The following is a 17780-nucleotide window of genomic DNA, read 5'->3' on the forward strand; positions in this document are numbered from 1 at the left end:
TAGACCGATTTATGACTTATTTCTGCAATTCGTCGCATCACACCGGGACCTCCTCTACCACCGTCCGACGCCTGTCGCATCGATCTGGTTCGCCGCTGACAACGCCTTCCCACAGCGTACAGTCTATTCGCCGCAGTCCTATGATCCGACTCATGTGGCTTTCGTGTACGTCCATGTACTTGTGCATGGATGGGTGCCAACCTCGTTCGTGTCTCACTGGCTTGCTGTAGTTGTCTTTGCTTCGGCCAGTGCTCATGAAACACATCAACCCATCTGCGACGACGTCCAGTGCCTCACACCCGCGAAAACGATCTGTATTCCATCGACCACAACGACGTGCCCACCGTGTTGGTCGCGACATGGCGAACTTGTGCATTGCGGCCCTGCTTTCATGTCCAGTGGAATGGAAGGATCATCTTGTCCACGTGGCACGACGCGCTGCAGTCCGACGAATGCATTCGTTCGATCAAGTCGTCGTCGACGCCTGACAGACACTACGACGATCGCACCCCCCTCCCCGCTCGTCACGTCTGCGCCGACCGCAACAGCCAACACAAGCAGTACTTCACCTCCGAACGCACCAGACAACAGCACGACGATTTGGTACACGTTGGCGTGTGTTGGGCTGTGCTGCCTTGTTGTGCTGCTGTACGGTGTGCTTCGATATATTAACCGAAAACAAGCACGCGAAGAAAAACAAGAGCGAGACGAGATTGCGATGTACCGAGCTGGCATCGCCTCGGATAAAGCTTCCAGTGCATCCGTCCTGGTCATGTCCATGCCTCCACCCGACACACTGTCGCTCCATAACCCCTCCACGCACAACCAAAGGATCGCTCATCCACACGACGTCGCCATGCAGTCGATGTTTCACACGGTCGGGCGCGTTTCGCTCACAAGTAGCGGTCCTGGCGTCGTCGACAGTCCCATCATCGAGGACCTAGTTCTGCCGTCCATGACGACGGTGGAAGTGGCGGCCCCACCACCAGCGACAAGAGATAGCTCCGCCAGCATTGTCATCATGGAAGATTCGGGGGAGGTGTGGGACGTTGACGGCGCCGAGGACGAGTTCCGATCGACTGTCGAGGGCAAATAATAAATTGCCTTTGTTGCTCAAGTCGTGATGATCAATCCATCGTACCCGCCACATTCACAATGTCGTGGTGGTTTTCCGGCGCGATCGGCTGGAATCGCTGGCGTCCCCGTTGGAATCGTTGGGGTAGCATCTCTGTTGACAGGTTCATGTTGAAAGGATATTACTGACGTCGAGGGGATGGGACTTCGTCGACGTGGACAACGTGTGTGTCTTTGCATGTCGTGATGCGGCACTCTCGGGCCTCAAGCATGGAGCCACATGCGTTGAATGATGGGAGCGATGGACGGCATAGCTAGCTCGTGTGGACGAACGCAAGTCGAGATGCAGCCGCCAACCCAACCGCGGCATGTGGAACCGCGGCGTCCGACGACCTGCGCGCGCCGCAGTGGCTGCAACTACGCCAGCATGAGTACACCAGACAGTATGCCATCGTCATGCTGGCCATCCAATATTCTCAACAACGAGACTGTGCTTGCGACCCACATGCAACTCATTTGCCCGAATGATACCGACATGCAAGCAAGGACAACGGGATTTCATTCAAGCAAGGATAAAACGTTAAGGCCGTCCCTGCGACGAGAGGGTGGCCGCAATCCCCATTACAACAATTGACGGTGGCAAGTGTACATGTAGCACAGCCTTGGGGTACCCAACGACGTCATGCAGCCGTCGCGACCAGCCCGCTCTACGAACAAACAACTCGTAAGCCATGCAATGTCGCGTGGAGCGATGTGTCGAGAGGGACTGCAAGGGGGGGAGAGCATGACCCACTGACCTATGGGTGTGGGGGGGTGGACTGTCCACTCGAGAGTTTCTCGGGTCAGGTAGTGGAGTCGTGTGTCCGGGGGCCCATGCGAAATGAGCACGAACGTCCCATTGACTTTGAGAACGCGATGGAGCTCGTGCACGAGGGCGACGGCATTTTCAATGTTGTTGGCACCACACAGGACGGTGTCAAGGAGTCCTGCAATCGGCGCATTGACCACGAACGAGCCCGTGAAATACCACACCTTTATCCACTACCACATCGAAACACTGGTCGGGGACGTCAGGCATGTTGATCGCATCCAAGACAACACCTGCGCACACAACGATCAAGCTGCCACACGGAATCGTGCATCGAGGACCGTACATTCCATCGCCGTGGCACGACGGCGGTCTTGCTCGCGTGCCATGCGCTGAATGGCCATCGCCGACGTGTCGGCATTTGTCACATGTTCATATCCCATCTCGTACAGATGAAAGGCCAGCTCTACACGTTCGCCCGTGGGCGGGGGGGGGTTGATGTTGAATGCGTGCTACACACCAGACATGCCACACCCTACGTAGTCAGCACAGCATTGGTGAAAAAGACAGCGCTGCACAACGCGCGGGGCCGTACCTGGGACGAAGATCTCGCAGCTCGCATCGTAGCGGTCCAAGATGGTTTGAAGGTGCGGTTGGAGCTACAATGGTCCACTCGAACGATGCCTTTGTGGACAACGACGACCATCTGACCGACCTCTGCACTGCTCAGGTACCAGTCAAAGTAGTCGCATGCCGCTGCTTTGTACTTGGCATCCCACTCGTCGGCACTCTGAGGGACTTTGCCTGCCGTTGCCATGATGCCGTCCATTGCGCGGTTTCGCACGTAACTGGCGACAGAGCTGAAGGAAATGGGGGGGAATCGGTTGGTCAAGCGCCTTGGAGACTGTATGCAGCCCAAGAATTACGCATTCGATCGAGCATGCACATGACCACCGCACACTGCGCACTCGTTTGCGCCAAGAAATGCCGGCTGGTCCGTCGTTGGCATGGGAATCTCGCTATGGGGAGGAAGTCCACGTAGAGCTCAGTGCCGCTGTTCACAGGACGCATATGGTCACATAAAACCGCCCAAATCGTGCTCGACAATGAATCCCATCACGTTCGCCAGTGGGGAGCCCACGTCGTCCGTTGGTGGGACGCCATCGAAGTGCATCATGCACACACAAGCGGTACGTTGCTGTAGAGGAAGTCATGGCGACGTCACGGCCACAGTGCCACCGGAACTACATCGACCTGGCCAAGAACGTATGTCGAATACAACGACATCGGTAACCATGCAGCTGTACGACGACAGGAGATCGACCCTCTCAGTCCCTGGGTTCCCCTGGTTTGAGACTGATCAAGTCCACACTGGAGACCGCCACACGACCTATCCCTCGCTAGAACCACGCATGAACGCGAGAGAACTCCTGAAAGCGAAGAAGAAGGATGGCCTTGCCACGGAGACTGTCGTGGTCAGCCTCCCCATGACTCCAGTCGAGAGAGATGAGGGTGGTGGTCGTTGTGTAATTTTTTTCAAAGGAGGCAACGGATTGGCCAATGGTGTCCTAAATCAGCCAATAAGAATTCGCATACGCTCGTATCGAACTTTGAGAGTCACAATTTCACGATGGGAGGTCGCGCCACAAGATCACCTCGAAGCGATCAGAGAGGAACGCGAGCCACGTACGCGTATTTAACAGCGCTGCATCAAACTGTACGATGCTCGTTTGACCCAGGCACGTTTACGAAGAGTGCCGCAGTGTCGACCTGTCAAGACGTGGTCAAAGGGCAAGTGATTCGTACTTAATATTGTAAACTGCAATTAGTACTATTTTGTGGACATTTTAAAGAAGGTTTCAAATCAATGGCAAATTTATTGCAATTCTCGCTATATATTGAATTCATGGAGTCTTATTAAATTCATTTTCAGAAGCTTAGATTTACCTCTATTGGGTTTTGACCAAACCCAGTGGAACAACTGAACCGGGTCGAAGCTCCACGACTGCCAACAGCAGCGCACATGACGGACGACGACATCCTCGAGCGCCTTCTCTTTGGGGGTGACGGTGACGACGTCGTAATTCTATCTCCTGCGATCGACGACTTGGCTATCGCGCCGTCGTCGGCACCGACAGAAGCGTCGAGCAACCATTCTGACGAGTCGGACGCGCCCAAGCGAAAGCGGCAGCGTACGAGCCTCAAACACGAACTTGAGTACCTGAGGGAGAAGCAAGAAGCGTTGCAGGCTCAGCTCAACGAGCTGCGCGCGACGACGGTGGTCCGGCAGCCCAGCTCCATCTGGGAGATGCGTGCCAAGACCCAAATCGCAGCAGCCACGCGCGCCATGCAGGAGAACGCGTCGCTTCGGACGTTGTTGCAGGAGCAATTGAAGACTGCGCAAACGTTGGAGCGAGTGTTGAAACGGTCGCCCAAACTTGAGGTAAGCCTTCGTTTGCACCACCCAGCGGCATGATGCACACGCGGGTCCATGTAGCTGTCCCCCCAGTTCAATCGAGAAGAATGGCGCAGCTGGAGGCTCGATGCCGACCCCGCTGCGCGCATTCAAAGCATGCTCGCGATCACGGACCACATGTACGACCGCCTCGAGGGCGAATTGATCAAGAGCAAAGTGTACGACCTCCACGACCGGCAGAGCTGCATGAACGTGCGGACGCACCAGAACGTGCTCTGGTTTGATTTTATCCAGTCCACCATCATGGACGTCGACCACGACGCGATGCGGTCGGCCACGTGGGCGCTCGCACGTCAGCAACTCCAAATGGATGGCGGTCCCATCCTGTCGACAACTGGCACGGTTCGTACAATCGACATTGCGTTGGTGGTGGCAAGGAATTGTGTGCATACCACCGTCGAGCGTGTGGTGCATCTCTCATGGAGAGTGGCGGCATGGAGTAGCTCGTGTGGTTTGGCGCTCGATTCCTCGAGGAACTCGTGCAGGTGTCCATGCCATCTCGCCATCGGTTGGACGTTGGCTTGTTCATGCGTGATGTGGCGCGCGCAATCGACTAACTCCCGTCGTCCTGGGCGGAATGCGATTTGTAGATCTTGGCAGACGTGCCCGAGTTCAACATGGTGTACACGCGTAACGAGTCGACTATGGTTTTCACGAGCGGCTCGTCGTGCAAATCGGAAGGCCGATGGATCGCACGCATGTACACCGAGCCCCACCGCACGGTTCTTGTGTATCGTACGATTCTCGACGACGCGTTAGAGCCGCACACCCCCGGGATCCTCCGCGACAACCTTGCTGGCTGGTACGACGACGCACGGCTGAAGCTCCATTGACGTGGTAACGTGCAGGGTGGTGTTGCAGCGGTGTGAGACCGACCCGGCCAAGACCAAGCAAATGGTCGTTCACCAGTGCACGCCGGCGGTGTCGACCTGCAGCGACGATGGCGCACAGGCGCCATTGCCCCCGACGGGCGAATTGACCGAGTTTCTCTTGAATATGCTTCGTACACACATGGATAGCATTCGACGAGCAGTTGTCCAGCACAAGCCGTCGACGGTTCCACCGATTGCAGCGACCGCACGTGTCCAGGTCGAGCGCAATTGAGGCGTGCCGTCGTTCTGCCCGGTTCAGTGTCGTTGTAGCCGCCTCTTTGTATTGTAATTCGCATCCCATGGCAATCGTGGCCGCCGACACCCATGGGGATGGACCCAACGTGCGCGTCCTGAACACACACAAACAGTTTGGTTTTTCCGACTCGGTCACACTCTTGCGAGAATCGCGGCTTCGTGGGCGAGGAGTCCTCCCCATGCTGGCTGGCTGCATGTTTTGGTGACCGAGCTCTCTCCGACGAGGCTGCCGTGGTTACGCCCAGCGTACCATCGAGAGCCGTTAGACACCACTGGCGCAGCGGCGTTCGTCCCAACTGAGTCTATATCAATGGAGCAAAACGTTCAGGGCAGCCGTTCGGCCCTGCACGAGTGGACGGCATTGGTTTGGTACAAAGTTGCTTGTTCCATTATCGTGACGATTCGTGAAATCGACGCAGTAGAGTGGCAAGTGGGGGCAAGGGCGTGGAGGGTCGCTGGCACATGCCCACATCGACAGCTTCGTCGTGACCGCCTTGATTGTCCCGTTCATCCGAAGTTGGGGGGGTTGTGTCGTCGATGGTGTCGTCTTGGGGTGGCGGCGTCGAGGGCGGACGATGTTTTTCTTGCAATCGCTTTCGAAAGGCGAGTTGGAGCTCCGACTTGAGGAGGGCAGTGTTTCGTTTCGGCCGTGGAGATGGCACGGCGCCGGCCGCTGTCGCCGCCTCCATCGCTTGCATGTCGTACGGTGCAAATCGGTCGGGTCGTCGCTTCTTCGCATCGAATTTGCGCTGCTGCTGGTTGTGCTTGGCTCGGTGAAAAGGACACAACGTGTGGGGCGCGCCGTTTTTCTTGACCGCTCGCTCGGCGGTACAGGTGGTGCTCGGGTACATGCACAGACCACGAAAGGCGCGTCCCATAGGCGATGTAGTCGCGTCGGTGCCGCCATCATCGTGCGCAAGATGTTGGTTTGTGCCTTGACCAGTTGCCATTCAAAGGCGAGGCCGAGGACGCTGGAAGGACGATGCGGATCAGCCCAAGGGACACCTGCCACATGAGTGCGGCATGACTCGACAAAGCGGTCATGTTTTGCAACGTGGCGGGTCAACGGCCGAGCCTTTTCCCAACGTTGACGGCGGTTTCGTCGGCAGTTACACGGGGACTCGAGTGCCTCTTCGCCTGAAACCGTGCAAGGTCGTGCGTTGTCACCGGCCACCGCATTGGGCTCGTGCCATGGGGAAGGTCGCGCCGGCAGAGACGCCCAGCGGTGCGTGCGCAGCTAGCTCTTCCCTCTGGTCCGACGTTGCAACGCCACGGTATTACGTAGGCGCGGTCGAGACGAGGTCGTCCATGGTCGAAAAAGCCAAACTTCGTGCGCGGGTCGAGCGTCTGGGCGCTGGCAAGTCGTTCTTCAACGTCACGATGGACGACATTGGCGACTTGGGCGTCGGCATTCGGTTGTACTTCATGCTGACCAAGTACACGTCGATGCTGTTTGTCGTCATGTCCCTGTGCGCCGCGCCGTCGGCAGGTAATCTCATCCAGGGGAAACGTATTGCCTGTCTGAGTGGACGTCGTGTAGTCATTCACTACTTTGGCCATGGCGTGACGGAGGCGACGAAAGACCCGCTCGGCCTCAATTACTTGTCCCTGGCAAACGAAGGCATCAACCCCGAGTACGTTCCAGCCAACTGCACGTACATGGGTGGCACCATGGACTGCTCCCTCCGCACGATTGATACCCCCCTGACGACCTCTCCCAAGATGGGGTACGGCCCCTTTCTTCCCCGATGCTCCCCCTGGCCCTGTCTGAGCTTGGAGCGTCCGGCTCACCCACCCCCCCTCGTGTTCTCCTGTCTAGAGCGTACATCGCCACCATATGCGACTGCACGTACTCGCTCGTGTTTGTCGCGTACATTGTGTTTATGTCGCACCGATGCCGCGCGATCGTGGCCGCACATGCCAAGGACAACATCACGCCCGCCAAGTACGCCGTTTACGTCCGGGGCTTCCCCCGCGATGCGACGGAGGCCGAGATCATGGCGCATTTCAGCGCGCTGTACGACCTATCTCAGCCCGCGCAATACTTTCCCATGTGGCTTGGGTGCTTTGGCCGGCGCCGCCGTGTCAAGTCCCGTCGGCCGGGGGATGCTTCGCGTTCCAAGCGGTCGTTCGAGCCCGTGGCAGACGTGTCGCACGTGGATGGCAATGATCTGTACATGCAGTCGTGGGTCGCTCAAGTGAGCATCGCCCGGCCCATCGGCACGTTCCTCCGCCTCTTTCTCGCGCTGGAAACGTTGACGCAAAAAATTGCCATGCTGGAAGCGACGATCGCCGAGTACAAGACACACCCGCGTCGGTTCCACAAGCGGCTGCCCCGCGCCCAACTCGACCTGGCCGCCCTCCAGACCCAGCTCGAGACGAAAACGAGCAACATGACTGCGCTGCGCACGCAGGGCATCCAACGGTAGTACTCCTTCTCGGCACGTCGTCGTCGAGACATGGTGTGTCGGTGGTAGATTACACGAATGCGAGTGCGCGTTTGTCGTATTCAACCACGTCGAGAGCCAGCAACAGTGCATGGCCGACTACCGGACGAGCCACTCGTGGTGGAAGCGCTGGTTTCAGCCGACGGCGCTTCGATTCCGAGGCATTCACGCGCTCAAGGTGTCTGCCGCCCCCGAACCATCCAACATTGTGTGGGAAAACTTGGAAACGTCCGCCGTCGAGCGGTTTGCGCGGTACGTGGCGGTCCGACGACTCGAGCGACCACCCCGTCGACCGTAGGCGGTCGTTGACAAACGTGGTCACGTTTGTGCTGCTGATTGTGTCTTGCGCGATCATTTCGCTTGCCCAGGGGTACGTCCTAGCGACTGCCTTGACGTCGATCGATTATTCATGTTGCGTTTGTCGATGGCCTAGCGCCCAGCAAACGTTCAACAAGCCCGGCCCAGCCAACATTTGCGCCAAAATCCTCGACGTGTATCAAGGCCCAAGCTACGACGGCGCCGCCGCCGCCGACTGGACCTTGCACTGGAACGCGTCCGTCGTGTGCCCCGCCGCCGGGTCGTTCGAGATTACGTACAACCAGTCGGCGACGCCATTCCCCGCGACCGTCCCGACCTTCAACGACGTCGCGGGGCCGTCGGCCAACCTCACGCGATGCACGTCTGGATGCTTCACTCCCGGCTTGACCACGTGCGGCACTCTGCCTTGCTTCACGACCGACTACAACTACACGGCAACCACCAACCGTGCGGTCGACAACGCGTGCGAGTCGTACGATTCGAGCAGCATCGTGCTGTGCTACTGCAAACCGAAACTCGAAGCGTACATTGCGTTGGACGGGCTGTACCACGGCCCAAAGAAGCTGTGGCAGGTCGAAGTGCCGTGCCGCGAGTACATCACGGCGTTCTTGACCAAGAATGGACTCCTCGTCGCCGCCGCGGTCACCGTGATCCTCGTCAACACGGCGCTGCGGGGGGTGTTTTACGCGTTTGGCGGGTTCGAGCGCCACTCGTCCGAGTCCAACACGGCGGCCGCGGTCGTTGTCAAGCTCTTCTTTGCTCAGTGGATTAACACAGCGGTCATCGTTCTGCTCGTCAATGCCCAGCTTGGCAACGTCCCGATCCTTCACTTTTTTCTCTCGGGTGCGTACGGCATCTTCCCGCCGGGGTCGTTTTTTTGGCTAGTGGACGGATTCTTGCGTGGTGGAGCATGAGATTATTGTCGATGTTCTCTCGGCGGGCCACATCGTTTGCATCGTGGTGCAGCATCGCATGCCGAGCGTGCATGTCTCGGCGGAGCTCGCTTTCGCCTTCCACGTCGATGGGTGTCCTCATGACGTCCTGGTCTCCGTAGGTAAACTCACCGACATGGAGCGGGGATGGTATACGTCCGTGGGGGCTGGGATTACGCTGACGATGCTCGTCAACGTTGCGACTCCCCACGTCGGCCCTGTCCTGGCCGCGTACGTGATTTTGCCCGTCAAGCGCGGGATCCAGCAGTTTACGACCGTGACCAGTTCCGAAATGAACGCGCTGTTTGCGAACCCGGCGTTTGACATTTCCGTGCGGTACCCCGTCGTCCTCAACACGATCTTCGTCACGTTCATGTATGCGGGCGGGATGCCGGCGCTGCTTCCGCTCGGCGCTGTGTCGTGCTTCCTCAACTACGCGGTCGACAAGCTCATGCTGATGAAGCTCTACCGCGTCCGCACGGCGTACGATCAAGCGCTGGGTAATTTGGCCTTGACGCTGTTTCCGTGGATGTTACTCGTGCACCTCGGGTTCTCGGCATGGTCGTACGGAGTGTCGTCGCTGCTCGAGTCGGACCTGCTCCACGTCGCCGCGCTCGCACAGCAAGCGACGTCGGCGCTCGCGACCGTGGAATCGTCATTTACCGGCCAAGACGACGCGAACGCAACGACGTCGGCCGACGCGGCGGCGATCGACCCGACAGAGCAGCTGCACGAGATGCTGCTGGCGCAGCTCGAGACGGTCGCCGACCCCACGCTGGCTCAACTGCTTGGCGGTGTCCTCAAAGCATATTCCAAGATTGTGCGGGTCAACACGTTTCCCGTCTTTTTCTTGTTTGTGCTGGTGCTGCTGTATTTGCTCTTGCACCGCGTCTTGGCGCCGGTCTTCCACGTCACGGTCGGCGTCATGTTCAAATTTGGGTCGCTCCTCCTTGGAAAGGTCCGGCGTTCGAGGGTTCGCGTGGCGGCGGCAGCCGTCGGGCAGACCGCACCGGCGTTCACCGCGCTCTTCGAGCGGCCGTTGGCCGCAGACGAAGTGGATGGCGCACGGGACGACGGTGAAAAGGCAGCGGCCATGGCGAAGAAGACCGTCGACACGGCGAGGGGGTTCCAAGTCGATGCGGGTCGGGGCATGGTGATCTGCCGCGGCGCGGACGGCGAGCGCTTGCGGTCGTGGCAGGCAACCTCGGCCCCCGTCAAAACGTATGCGATTGAAAAAAATCCCAAGTACACGGTGCGACGTTGAGTTTGTCCTGACCATCCATTTCTCACGGCGCGCCGGGACGTGTTTGTGTAGACGGCCGTCGCCAAACTCCTCGAAGCAAACCAACGGCTGCGCACCGCCGACGCGTTTCCACAGCAAACGCCCATACCGCACCACGACATGCGGCCGCCGGAGGCCGCCACTTGCCGCGCGCCGTTTCTGGCGAGTTAGATAAACAAATATGCACATGCACGCCACCGACTCAAATGTACGCTCGACGTTATGCCTGGAGAGTCGATCGAGCTGGCGCGGGGCTTGGGCAAATGGTGACGAACGTCATGAAATTGGCGGAGGCGCGGCATCGCCTGAAGAAGGAAGGATCGCTGCGTATATCTCGACGAATTGTGCTCGGAGATCGGCGATATCGTCGTCGCTGTACACAGCACCAGGACAGATCAGTCACAGCGCGTTGTCGGTTGGAGAGCGGTGCACTGCATCGGCGATCGAGACGCGCTCGTACCTCGTGTCGAAATGGTGCCACCACCGCATGGGCTCTTGGGAAATCTAGCAGTCCATGATGGAGGTGAAGGTCAGGATGAAGGGAATGAAGTTGAACCTGCAAGAGGTCCATGGCGAGGTATATGCACGCTGCAGCGATGACATGCGGGGTGTACTCGAGAGCACGAGGACTGTAGTAGAGATCGCTTGCAAGAGTGAGCGCGATCTGAACGGCGAGCCGCGACGACCTGCGAGTCGTGAAGGGACCCGTGGTGGACAGCACCCGCTGTCATGCACGCATACCCGAGAATTTTGGTGTAGTTGAGCAGATGCTGATATGGCAGCGCCACGTCCATGTCAAATCGAATGGCCCGAAGAACCTACACTCGTCAGATGGAGGCGATGGAGAGCCGCCGCAGCCGTACGTTTTGCTCGGCGTCCAAGAGCCGCTCCTTGAATGCAGTGTATTCGGGACCTGTCGGCATGGGGGAGTTGACATTAAGGGATGCACAGTGCACGACGTTCATCACATCGCGCAGCTTCCGCGGTTTTTCTGTGATCTATTGTTCAACAGGGAGTGTGGACATGATGCAGTCGCATGACGACAGGACCTTTGTGGCGAGGAAGATGCACGCTGCGCCGATGACCTGATGTTGTGGGAACGAATGCGGCGTCCTGCGTGTAGGGATGGACGATGGGAGTCACTCGAGCCACTGCATCTCGAAAGGACCAAATGCATCCACCTTACTTGTGTGTTCCGTAGTAACGATGGGCGAGGACCATGGCCGTCGTCGTCGCGACCTTGAACACCACTGCTGAGAATTCGCCAACCCTGGATGACTTACATGGCCTAGATGAAGCCTCGCCGAGCAGTCGGCAATGAAGCTGGAAGAAACATGTTGTGTAGGGACCACACTCGTGCTCGTCGGTGGAAGCGAGTGCTCCATGAGCGGCATGGCCATGGTTCCGTGATCGATATACCACTTTAACGAATAACCCTCGATAATATATATATTCACAAATAGAGGCAATGATTTTCTCCGATTGTGGTTCATCAAGAAATTGGTGAAAAGTCAACAATTTCATAAATACGAATATTTTCACATATCCAATCTATTTCACAATCTGTACACGAACGGATCGGCGGAAGTCGGTTCGAGGGAAGATGCACATGACTTGTAGCTCGTCCTACGTCCGGTGAATTTACCCCTTGATCTGTGTATTGGGCTCTACGTTCTTTTTTCCAAAATGTCGAAAACAGCGTTGTATTGGAGAAATTAAATACCTTTAATATTTTATGCACATAGCGCTAACTTGGCGACCTTCCACGGCCGCCGGGTCCCAGCGCCCATGAGCTCTTTCCCACGAAGTAGGCGAAGGCTTACCGTCATCGTCAAGCTGGCTCCCCTAGGTACCAGTGCAAACACGGTCAGAGAAGCAGCGTCACGATTCTAGCAGGTTAGACAACCTCAAGTCCCCACCTATCCTACCACAACACTCGACGTAGGGGCGACGAAGGAGCGTCGGCGGGCGAAACGGCCGCCGTCTCGGTGCATGCGGCGCGATGTAGGGAACCGACGTGGCTGCACTTCCCCCTCGCGTCGTCAGTCTGTCGCATGGCGCATCACCGACGATGAGCTTGTCCTGGCCGGACGAATCCGACGACTCCACCTTCGCACGGGGAATCATGACGCAGAAATACGCGGCAGTGGATCTGGCGCGCAAGTTGGCGCATTCCCCGACGGATGATAAATATGTGCTTGTTTGCATTTCTCTTTGTCTACATCTAAAAAACTAGCACTACGACAGCCACAAGCACCATCGATGATCTCCACGCGCCGTCTACAACGCCATGGCACGCCCCACCATCATGAACGACGCTTCCTGGGCAGCAGCTTGATGCAGCATGAGTTCCGACAGGTTGGCTTCCGACGCGTTGATCATGCATCCTGCAGCATCCTGCGAAGCGCACACAACTTCGAGCATGATGGAGCGCGCGGTTTCAACGTCGTCGACGCCGCAAAGGTGGCAAGTCTGCTCGACAAGGCGGCGGGAGCGTTCGACCAAACGCGACGCGCAGTTCTTTTCCGACTCGAGAAAGACAAGGCGGCGGCACATTGCAGACGTCACGGTCGGGGCCGCGACTTGGCACATGGCGCCAAAACGGCGACCAGCGTCTTCGTACTTCTGGCACACGTCTTGCATCTCGAGCTCGGCGGCCTGAGTCGCTTGTTGCGCGAGGAGGGGGAGATCGGTCACGCTGCCTTGCTTCAATGCGTTCTCCATCTGCATGCAAGTGGAGTACACAACTTGAGCAGGGTTGAGGGTGGTTGGGGACGGGACAGCCGCCGCAACGTTTGCCGACGCTGTCGGATCGATGTCCAGATCGAAGTCGGAAAACACATCCGAAATCAAACTTTCCGTGTCGGTATCGTGCTCGCCAGACACTTGGATCGGATCCAGGCAATTGGGATCGGCGTCCTCACCGACAACGAGGTAGAGCTTGTTGACGAGATCGTCGACCATTGCCGATTCGTCCGACGTCGACGGCTCGAGTTTGATCGAGGTCGGGGGCACGGAAGAGAACATGCTTGTGGTTGCGTTGTTGTTCGTGGGCGACGACACGGGAGAAGCTTCCAGTTTCTTCGCCACATGACCTTCTTCATCTTTCAGCGGCATTTTGCGCTTCTTGTCGGCACCTCCCGACGACACATCCGTCGCCTTTTCCTTTTCATGGATGTGGCGATGACGACAGAGATTGCCCGACGTATTGAACCCCTTGTTGCAGATTTCGCAATGGTATGGTTTCGCCCCCGTGTGCGTGATCTGATGGCGAGCGAGGGTAAATGCGCGCCCAAAGCGCTTCGAACACTTTTCGCACGCATACGGCTTCAACCCCGAATGCGCCTTGACATGGCGGCCGAGGTTGCTCGACGAACAAAACACGCGGTGGCATCCGTCCACAGGACACACAAACTCATGACGAGGCTTTCCGGACGCGTCGCTGTGGTTGTTGCACGGGACACCGTCTTCGCATGAGTTGCACTCATCGTGGTCCGATGTTACAGGGGAGTCGCAACCTTTGGGGGGCTTCTCGGTCTCCGAGTCAATGTCCAGCGTATCTGCTGTTCCACCGCCCATTGCGCAAAGGATTCGTCGACGGAGGGATTAGAGTGAATGGCAGCGACTGGAATGGTTTCAACGGGCGGTCGCGGCAATAGCGCTGGTTGTCCTGCTCTGGGGCGCCGCGGCAATTGAAATCTGGCTTGCCTTGTTCGGTCGGGGACATGTGTACGATGTATGAATATCGCAACCGTACAGGTCTGTTGTGCCTTTCCAGCCCAGCTTGAGCAATGTACGAGGAAAGCATACAATAGTGTACGTTGCCCGTACATTTGGAACCACTGGCGGGGGCGACGTCGGTGAGTAATTCGACGTCGTGGCTGGGACGGCGAATCTCGACTTGACGTGTGTCTTATTTAATGACTGGATATTTGTATTGGAACACGACGATCTTGGACAGGAACGATTAAAATTGTCGAAATTTATCGCCTTCCAAGCCGCGACCAACATTTGTACTACTTTTAGCCAATCAGGTCGTGGCATTGGCATGACAATCCGGCTCTACGGCAGTCGACGTCCAACAGCGAAAACGACGTCTTCTACCGAAATAAACGCGTTCCGTACGTTTCGTTCAAGTCGACAAGGATTGCCACCCCATGACCCGATTCGATCCAAACTAAAACGACCAGGGACGGTTCGACGCACTGATGGGGTCGTCACCCATCACAACAAGCTGTGATGACGTTCGAGACTCAGCGGCGTTGTCATTTGGTGTTTAGCCACAACGGTGTCGAGTGGGCGGTTTCGAGGCCATAAATCGAATCGAAGCATGGAATATATAACAGGTGCATGAAGAAGTAGCATGGCCTTCCCTGTGGAGATGAATAAGAAGTGACTTTGTAACTGGTAGAGCGACGATGGCGCGACAACGTCGAACTCATGACACAATAGCCACGCAAGTCGTTCGTTGGTGTATGCTGATGAGCCGAAGCGATTGAAACGTTCGTTTCGTACACGTTTCGTACATGTTTGGATTCGACTGGCTCAACCAAATCAGATACACTCCTGATACATGTCAAGGTGGATGAGGAAGTCGAAGTACCCCTCCTCCATGCCTCCTTTTCGTTTGCTGAGGCGGGTTGATTGACAAAGCGTGGGGGGCGTGGATGTCTTAGTTGTATCGTGTATCGAAGTTGGAGTTGTCGTTGTGTACTGTGTGGTTCATTGGGACGGACGTTGCGCACCAGGCGAATACCTTTGGTGAGTGAACGAAACAATGGCCCAGTGCAATAATCTGACCAATTATTGGAATAACTCTCGGAATGTGTGTTTGATGTTGATGAACAACGAGTCTTGTTGCATAAAAACGAACAATTTTATGTCCATGTTGCTCTGTATGTGGAACAAAGGCACTGGGTGCGATATTGAATTGGTGAGCTGTTTTTGACGCATACGGTACCGTTGGGAAACACGGGAAAACGAAATCAGTCGCTGGATACAAAGTAGAAATAGTAAGGGTGCTTTGATATTCCGGTCAATTCCACAACAACTCCAAAATATATACCATGTCCATATTGCTTGTCCATCGAAGCCACAAAGCTAACTCCGCGGGCGCGATTCGAGCGTTCACATGATGGTACCAACTCTTCATGAGGAGGAGATCATGAGTCCGCTTGAACGAATGTTGAGCGCTTGTTTTGCACGAGGAGGACATGCCATCCAGAAGATATCCGGATATCACCTCTTGGAGATATTAGGAACTGTCGCGAATTCAAAAGCAAAGTCGAAGATCCTTGAACTGGAGAGTTGACGCCACATAGCAGATCGTGTTCATGCCACACAACACCGACTACGATAAGCAGACAATTTCCGGCATCTCCTGGCGCTGGTTAAACCTTCCTCTGGAATACCTTTGCTTGCCAACAACACCGAAGATACACAGGCATCATCCATACTCGGTGTCTACATCTGAAGAACTTGGAATGTCCAAACTAGCGCACACGTAGCGCAGTGTTGGGTGTCTTGTTGTGTTTATACTGAGCACACTCTCATGTGGGCAGATGGTGCACCATACTGCGAGTTGGGGTGACATGTGACAGATATCTCTTCCATACCAAAACCACGACGGCGACGACGTGGTCAAGTGGATTTTGCATCTCCAAAACTCGACCTCGTCGTCTGACCTGCGCTTCGCCTCTGGCGCGACAGGCCATTGTTCTCACCCATGTGGTCAAGCCCGTGCGCGGGTGAAGCAACCTTTCGTGGCTGCGTAAAGTCGATGTGGTTTTGATCGAATCGCAAATTGGCAAAGTGGAAGCGTTGGATTATTTCGTCGAAAAATATATTTCCAAATTCGTCGTCGAAATTGTACAAAACGCCAGGAATGACAGCCACGAAAGGGTATCACACAGCATGGGGCAGCGGCCGGTCGAACACGCCAGCCAGTACGTTGTTCACAGCAATGTCCGCCATCGCTTGTCGCGTCTTGATGGTTGCCGACCCAATGTGGGGAAAGATCGTGCAGTTTGGCAGAGTGAAAAGCTGCGTGCACGATATGGTCATGTCGCCGCCGGCATTCGCATATCAAACAAAATTCGTCGCAGTGCATGAAAAAGTACCTTGTGGTCCACGGGAAGGGGCTCTGGGTCCGTCACATCCAAACCCGCCGCGGCACACTGCTTGGTCACCAGAGCATCATACAACGCGTCTTGGTCAACGACAGGTCCTCGGCTCGTGTTGATAAACACAGCGTTCGGTTTCATCTGGGCAAATCTATCATAAATATGACTCATGGCTGAAAACAAGGATGACGATACAAAGTGGCGTTGAAAAGGCGGTGGGTGTCTTCGTTTAAAGGACAGTGCACGCTGACAATGTCGCTAGCTGCCAACAGAACGTCCATTGAGCAGTACGTGGCCTCCAATGGGGCGGCAAATTCGGGCTTTTCACGAGGCCCAGTGTACAGGATCTGGCAACGGAACGCCAGGCGCATCATGGTGGCATACCTGGCGCCAATTCGACCGAGGCCAACAATCCCAACTGTGCTGCCTTCCACGTCGGTGCCACAGTACCTATCGTAACGCTTGAATTACGACTACGATCGAATTTGAAGTACTGGAAGGGCTGCCACACGCCCCAGTCGCCTCGCTTTGCATTGTCCACACTTGCAACCACATGGCGCTTCGCAGCAAGAGTCAATGCCAAAGCTGTTTCCGCAGTCGACGTGTCGAGCACTCCTGCAACGCGTGCGTGTTGAAATCACGCAATAGTGCAGCCTCATCGAGTGCGATGCCAACCTGGCGTAATTCCCACTGCTACTCGCTTGGCGTGGCAGGCTGGGACGTCGATATGGTTGTACCCCACAGACATGGTGGACACAACCTTCAAGGACGAACCCGCTGCGTTGAGCACATCGTTGTCGATGCGATCGGTTAGCATGCACAGCACACCCGAGCAATTGTGGACCCGACGAAGGAGGAGATCGCGAGGCATTGCAATATCTTCGCGATCGAACACATCAACGTCGACATTCGCGTGTTTCAGTTGTTCTAGTGCACGTGCACGTTGAGGCGACATGCGCCAAGCGGGGACTCGTACCGAGGATATATGGCACATGGCGAGTCACGAGGACCTTGGGCCTGACGGCAGCCGCTGCTGCAACTTGCATGATGTCTCAATGGATTATCGCCAATGGCAGCGTGTAAGTGAAATATGATGTATTTATTGGCTATATTGTTCTTTATTCAGCGAATCATGTGACGCTAAGTCAAATACAGTGCGTGGATTCGCTGAATTTTAAGCATACGGATAATTTT

General features: G+C 56.3%; 8 protein-coding genes across 12 annotated transcripts; 4 read left to right on the plus strand and 4 right to left on the minus strand.

Annotated features, from left to right (window-relative positions):
- The first annotated feature begins 30 nt into the window (after positions 1–30).
- On the plus strand, positions 31–1117 carry H310_13291 (hypothetical protein). The gene is made up of 2 exons (XM_008880732.1): positions 31–165; positions 231–1117. The coding sequence occupies exons 1-2, from the start codon at positions 141–143 to the stop codon at positions 1094–1096; spliced, it is 891 nt and encodes a 296-aa protein (XP_008878954.1). The 5' UTR covers positions 31–140; the 3' UTR covers positions 1097–1117.
- Positions 1118–1610: 493 nt separating this feature from the next.
- Positions 1611–2716, minus strand: H310_13292 (hypothetical protein). Its single transcript, XM_008880733.1, has 7 exons — positions 2598–2716; positions 2478–2541; positions 2403–2417; positions 2229–2348; positions 2107–2175; positions 1872–2060; positions 1611–1781 (listed from the first exon to the last, which is right to left on the minus strand). The coding sequence occupies exons 1-7, from the start codon at positions 2709–2711 to the stop codon at positions 1696–1698; spliced, it is 657 nt and encodes a 218-aa protein (XP_008878955.1). The 5' UTR covers positions 2712–2716; the 3' UTR covers positions 1611–1695.
- Positions 2717–3846: 1130 nt separating this feature from the next.
- On the plus strand, positions 3847–5582 carry H310_13293 (hypothetical protein). Of its 3 annotated transcripts, none has more exons than XM_008880734.1 (4): positions 3847–4325; positions 4380–4700; positions 4949–5160; positions 5207–5582. In XM_008880734.1, the coding sequence occupies exons 1-4, from the start codon at positions 3906–3908 to the stop codon at positions 5460–5462; spliced, it is 1209 nt and encodes a 402-aa protein (XP_008878956.1). In that variant the 5' UTR covers positions 3847–3905; the 3' UTR covers positions 5463–5582. The 3 variants fall into 3 exon arrangements, with proteins under 3 accessions (XP_008878956.1, XP_008878958.1, XP_008878957.1); XM_008880736.1 differs by having other exon boundaries at positions 5220–5582; XM_008880735.1 differs by having other exon boundaries at positions 4949–5582.
- Positions 5583–5846: 264 nt separating this feature from the next.
- H310_13294 (hypothetical protein) lies at positions 5847–6525 on the plus strand. The gene has a single exon (XM_008880737.1). The coding sequence runs from the start codon at positions 6061–6063 to the stop codon at positions 6499–6501; it is 441 nt and encodes a 146-aa protein (XP_008878959.1). The 5' UTR covers positions 5847–6060; the 3' UTR covers positions 6502–6525.
- Positions 6526–6630: 105 nt separating this feature from the next.
- On the plus strand, positions 6631–10678 carry H310_13295 (hypothetical protein). The gene is made up of 9 exons (XM_008880738.1): positions 6631–6710; positions 6771–6974; positions 7026–7212; positions 7305–7910; positions 7963–8184; positions 8231–8302; positions 8366–9093; positions 9305–10434; positions 10498–10678. The coding sequence occupies exons 1-9, from the start codon at positions 6677–6679 to the stop codon at positions 10633–10635; spliced, it is 3321 nt and encodes a 1106-aa protein (XP_008878960.1). The 5' UTR covers positions 6631–6676; the 3' UTR covers positions 10636–10678.
- Positions 7927–11877, minus strand: H310_13296. 2 transcript variants are annotated; one of them, XM_008880739.1, is made up of 7 exons: positions 11748–11877; positions 11651–11703; positions 11514–11577; positions 11328–11462; positions 11021–11282; positions 10925–10968; positions 7927–10837 (listed from the first exon to the last, which is right to left on the minus strand). In XM_008880739.1, the coding sequence occupies exons 1-7, from the start codon at positions 11862–11864 to the stop codon at positions 10685–10687; spliced, it is 828 nt and encodes a 275-aa protein (XP_008878961.1). In that variant the 5' UTR covers positions 11865–11877; the 3' UTR covers positions 7927–10684. The 2 variants fall into 2 exon arrangements, with proteins under 2 accessions (XP_008878961.1, XP_008878962.1); XM_008880740.1 differs by lacking the exons at positions 7927–10837; positions 10925–10968 and having other exon boundaries at positions 10994–11282.
- Positions 11878–12646: 769 nt separating this feature from the next.
- H310_13297 (hypothetical protein) lies at positions 12647–14152 on the minus strand. Its single transcript, XM_008880741.1, has one exon. The coding sequence runs from the start codon at positions 14041–14043 to the stop codon at positions 12745–12747; it is 1299 nt and encodes a 432-aa protein (XP_008878963.1). The 5' UTR covers positions 14044–14152; the 3' UTR covers positions 12647–12744.
- A 2115-nt stretch (positions 14153–16267) lies between these two features.
- On the minus strand, positions 16268–17642 carry H310_13298. 2 transcript variants are annotated; one of them, XM_008880742.1, is made up of 6 exons: positions 17563–17642; positions 17262–17513; positions 17081–17201; positions 16782–17036; positions 16584–16737; positions 16268–16506 (listed from the first exon to the last, which is right to left on the minus strand). In XM_008880742.1, exons 1-6 carry the CDS (start codon positions 17630–17632, stop codon positions 16369–16371), a joined length of 990 nt encoding a protein of 329 aa, XP_008878964.1. In that variant the 5' UTR covers positions 17633–17642; the 3' UTR covers positions 16268–16368. The 2 variants fall into 2 exon arrangements, with proteins under 2 accessions (XP_008878964.1, XP_008878965.1); XM_008880743.1 differs by having other exon boundaries at positions 16584–17036.
- Positions 17643–17780: the final 138 nt, after the last annotated feature.

This window comes from Aphanomyces invadans, assembly GCF_000520115.1.
Source record: "Aphanomyces invadans strain NJM9701 unplaced genomic scaffold supercont1.49, whole genome shotgun sequence".
NCBI classification, from domain to species: domain Eukaryota; phylum Oomycota; class Saprolegniomycetes; order Saprolegniales; family Verrucalvaceae; genus Aphanomyces; species Aphanomyces invadans.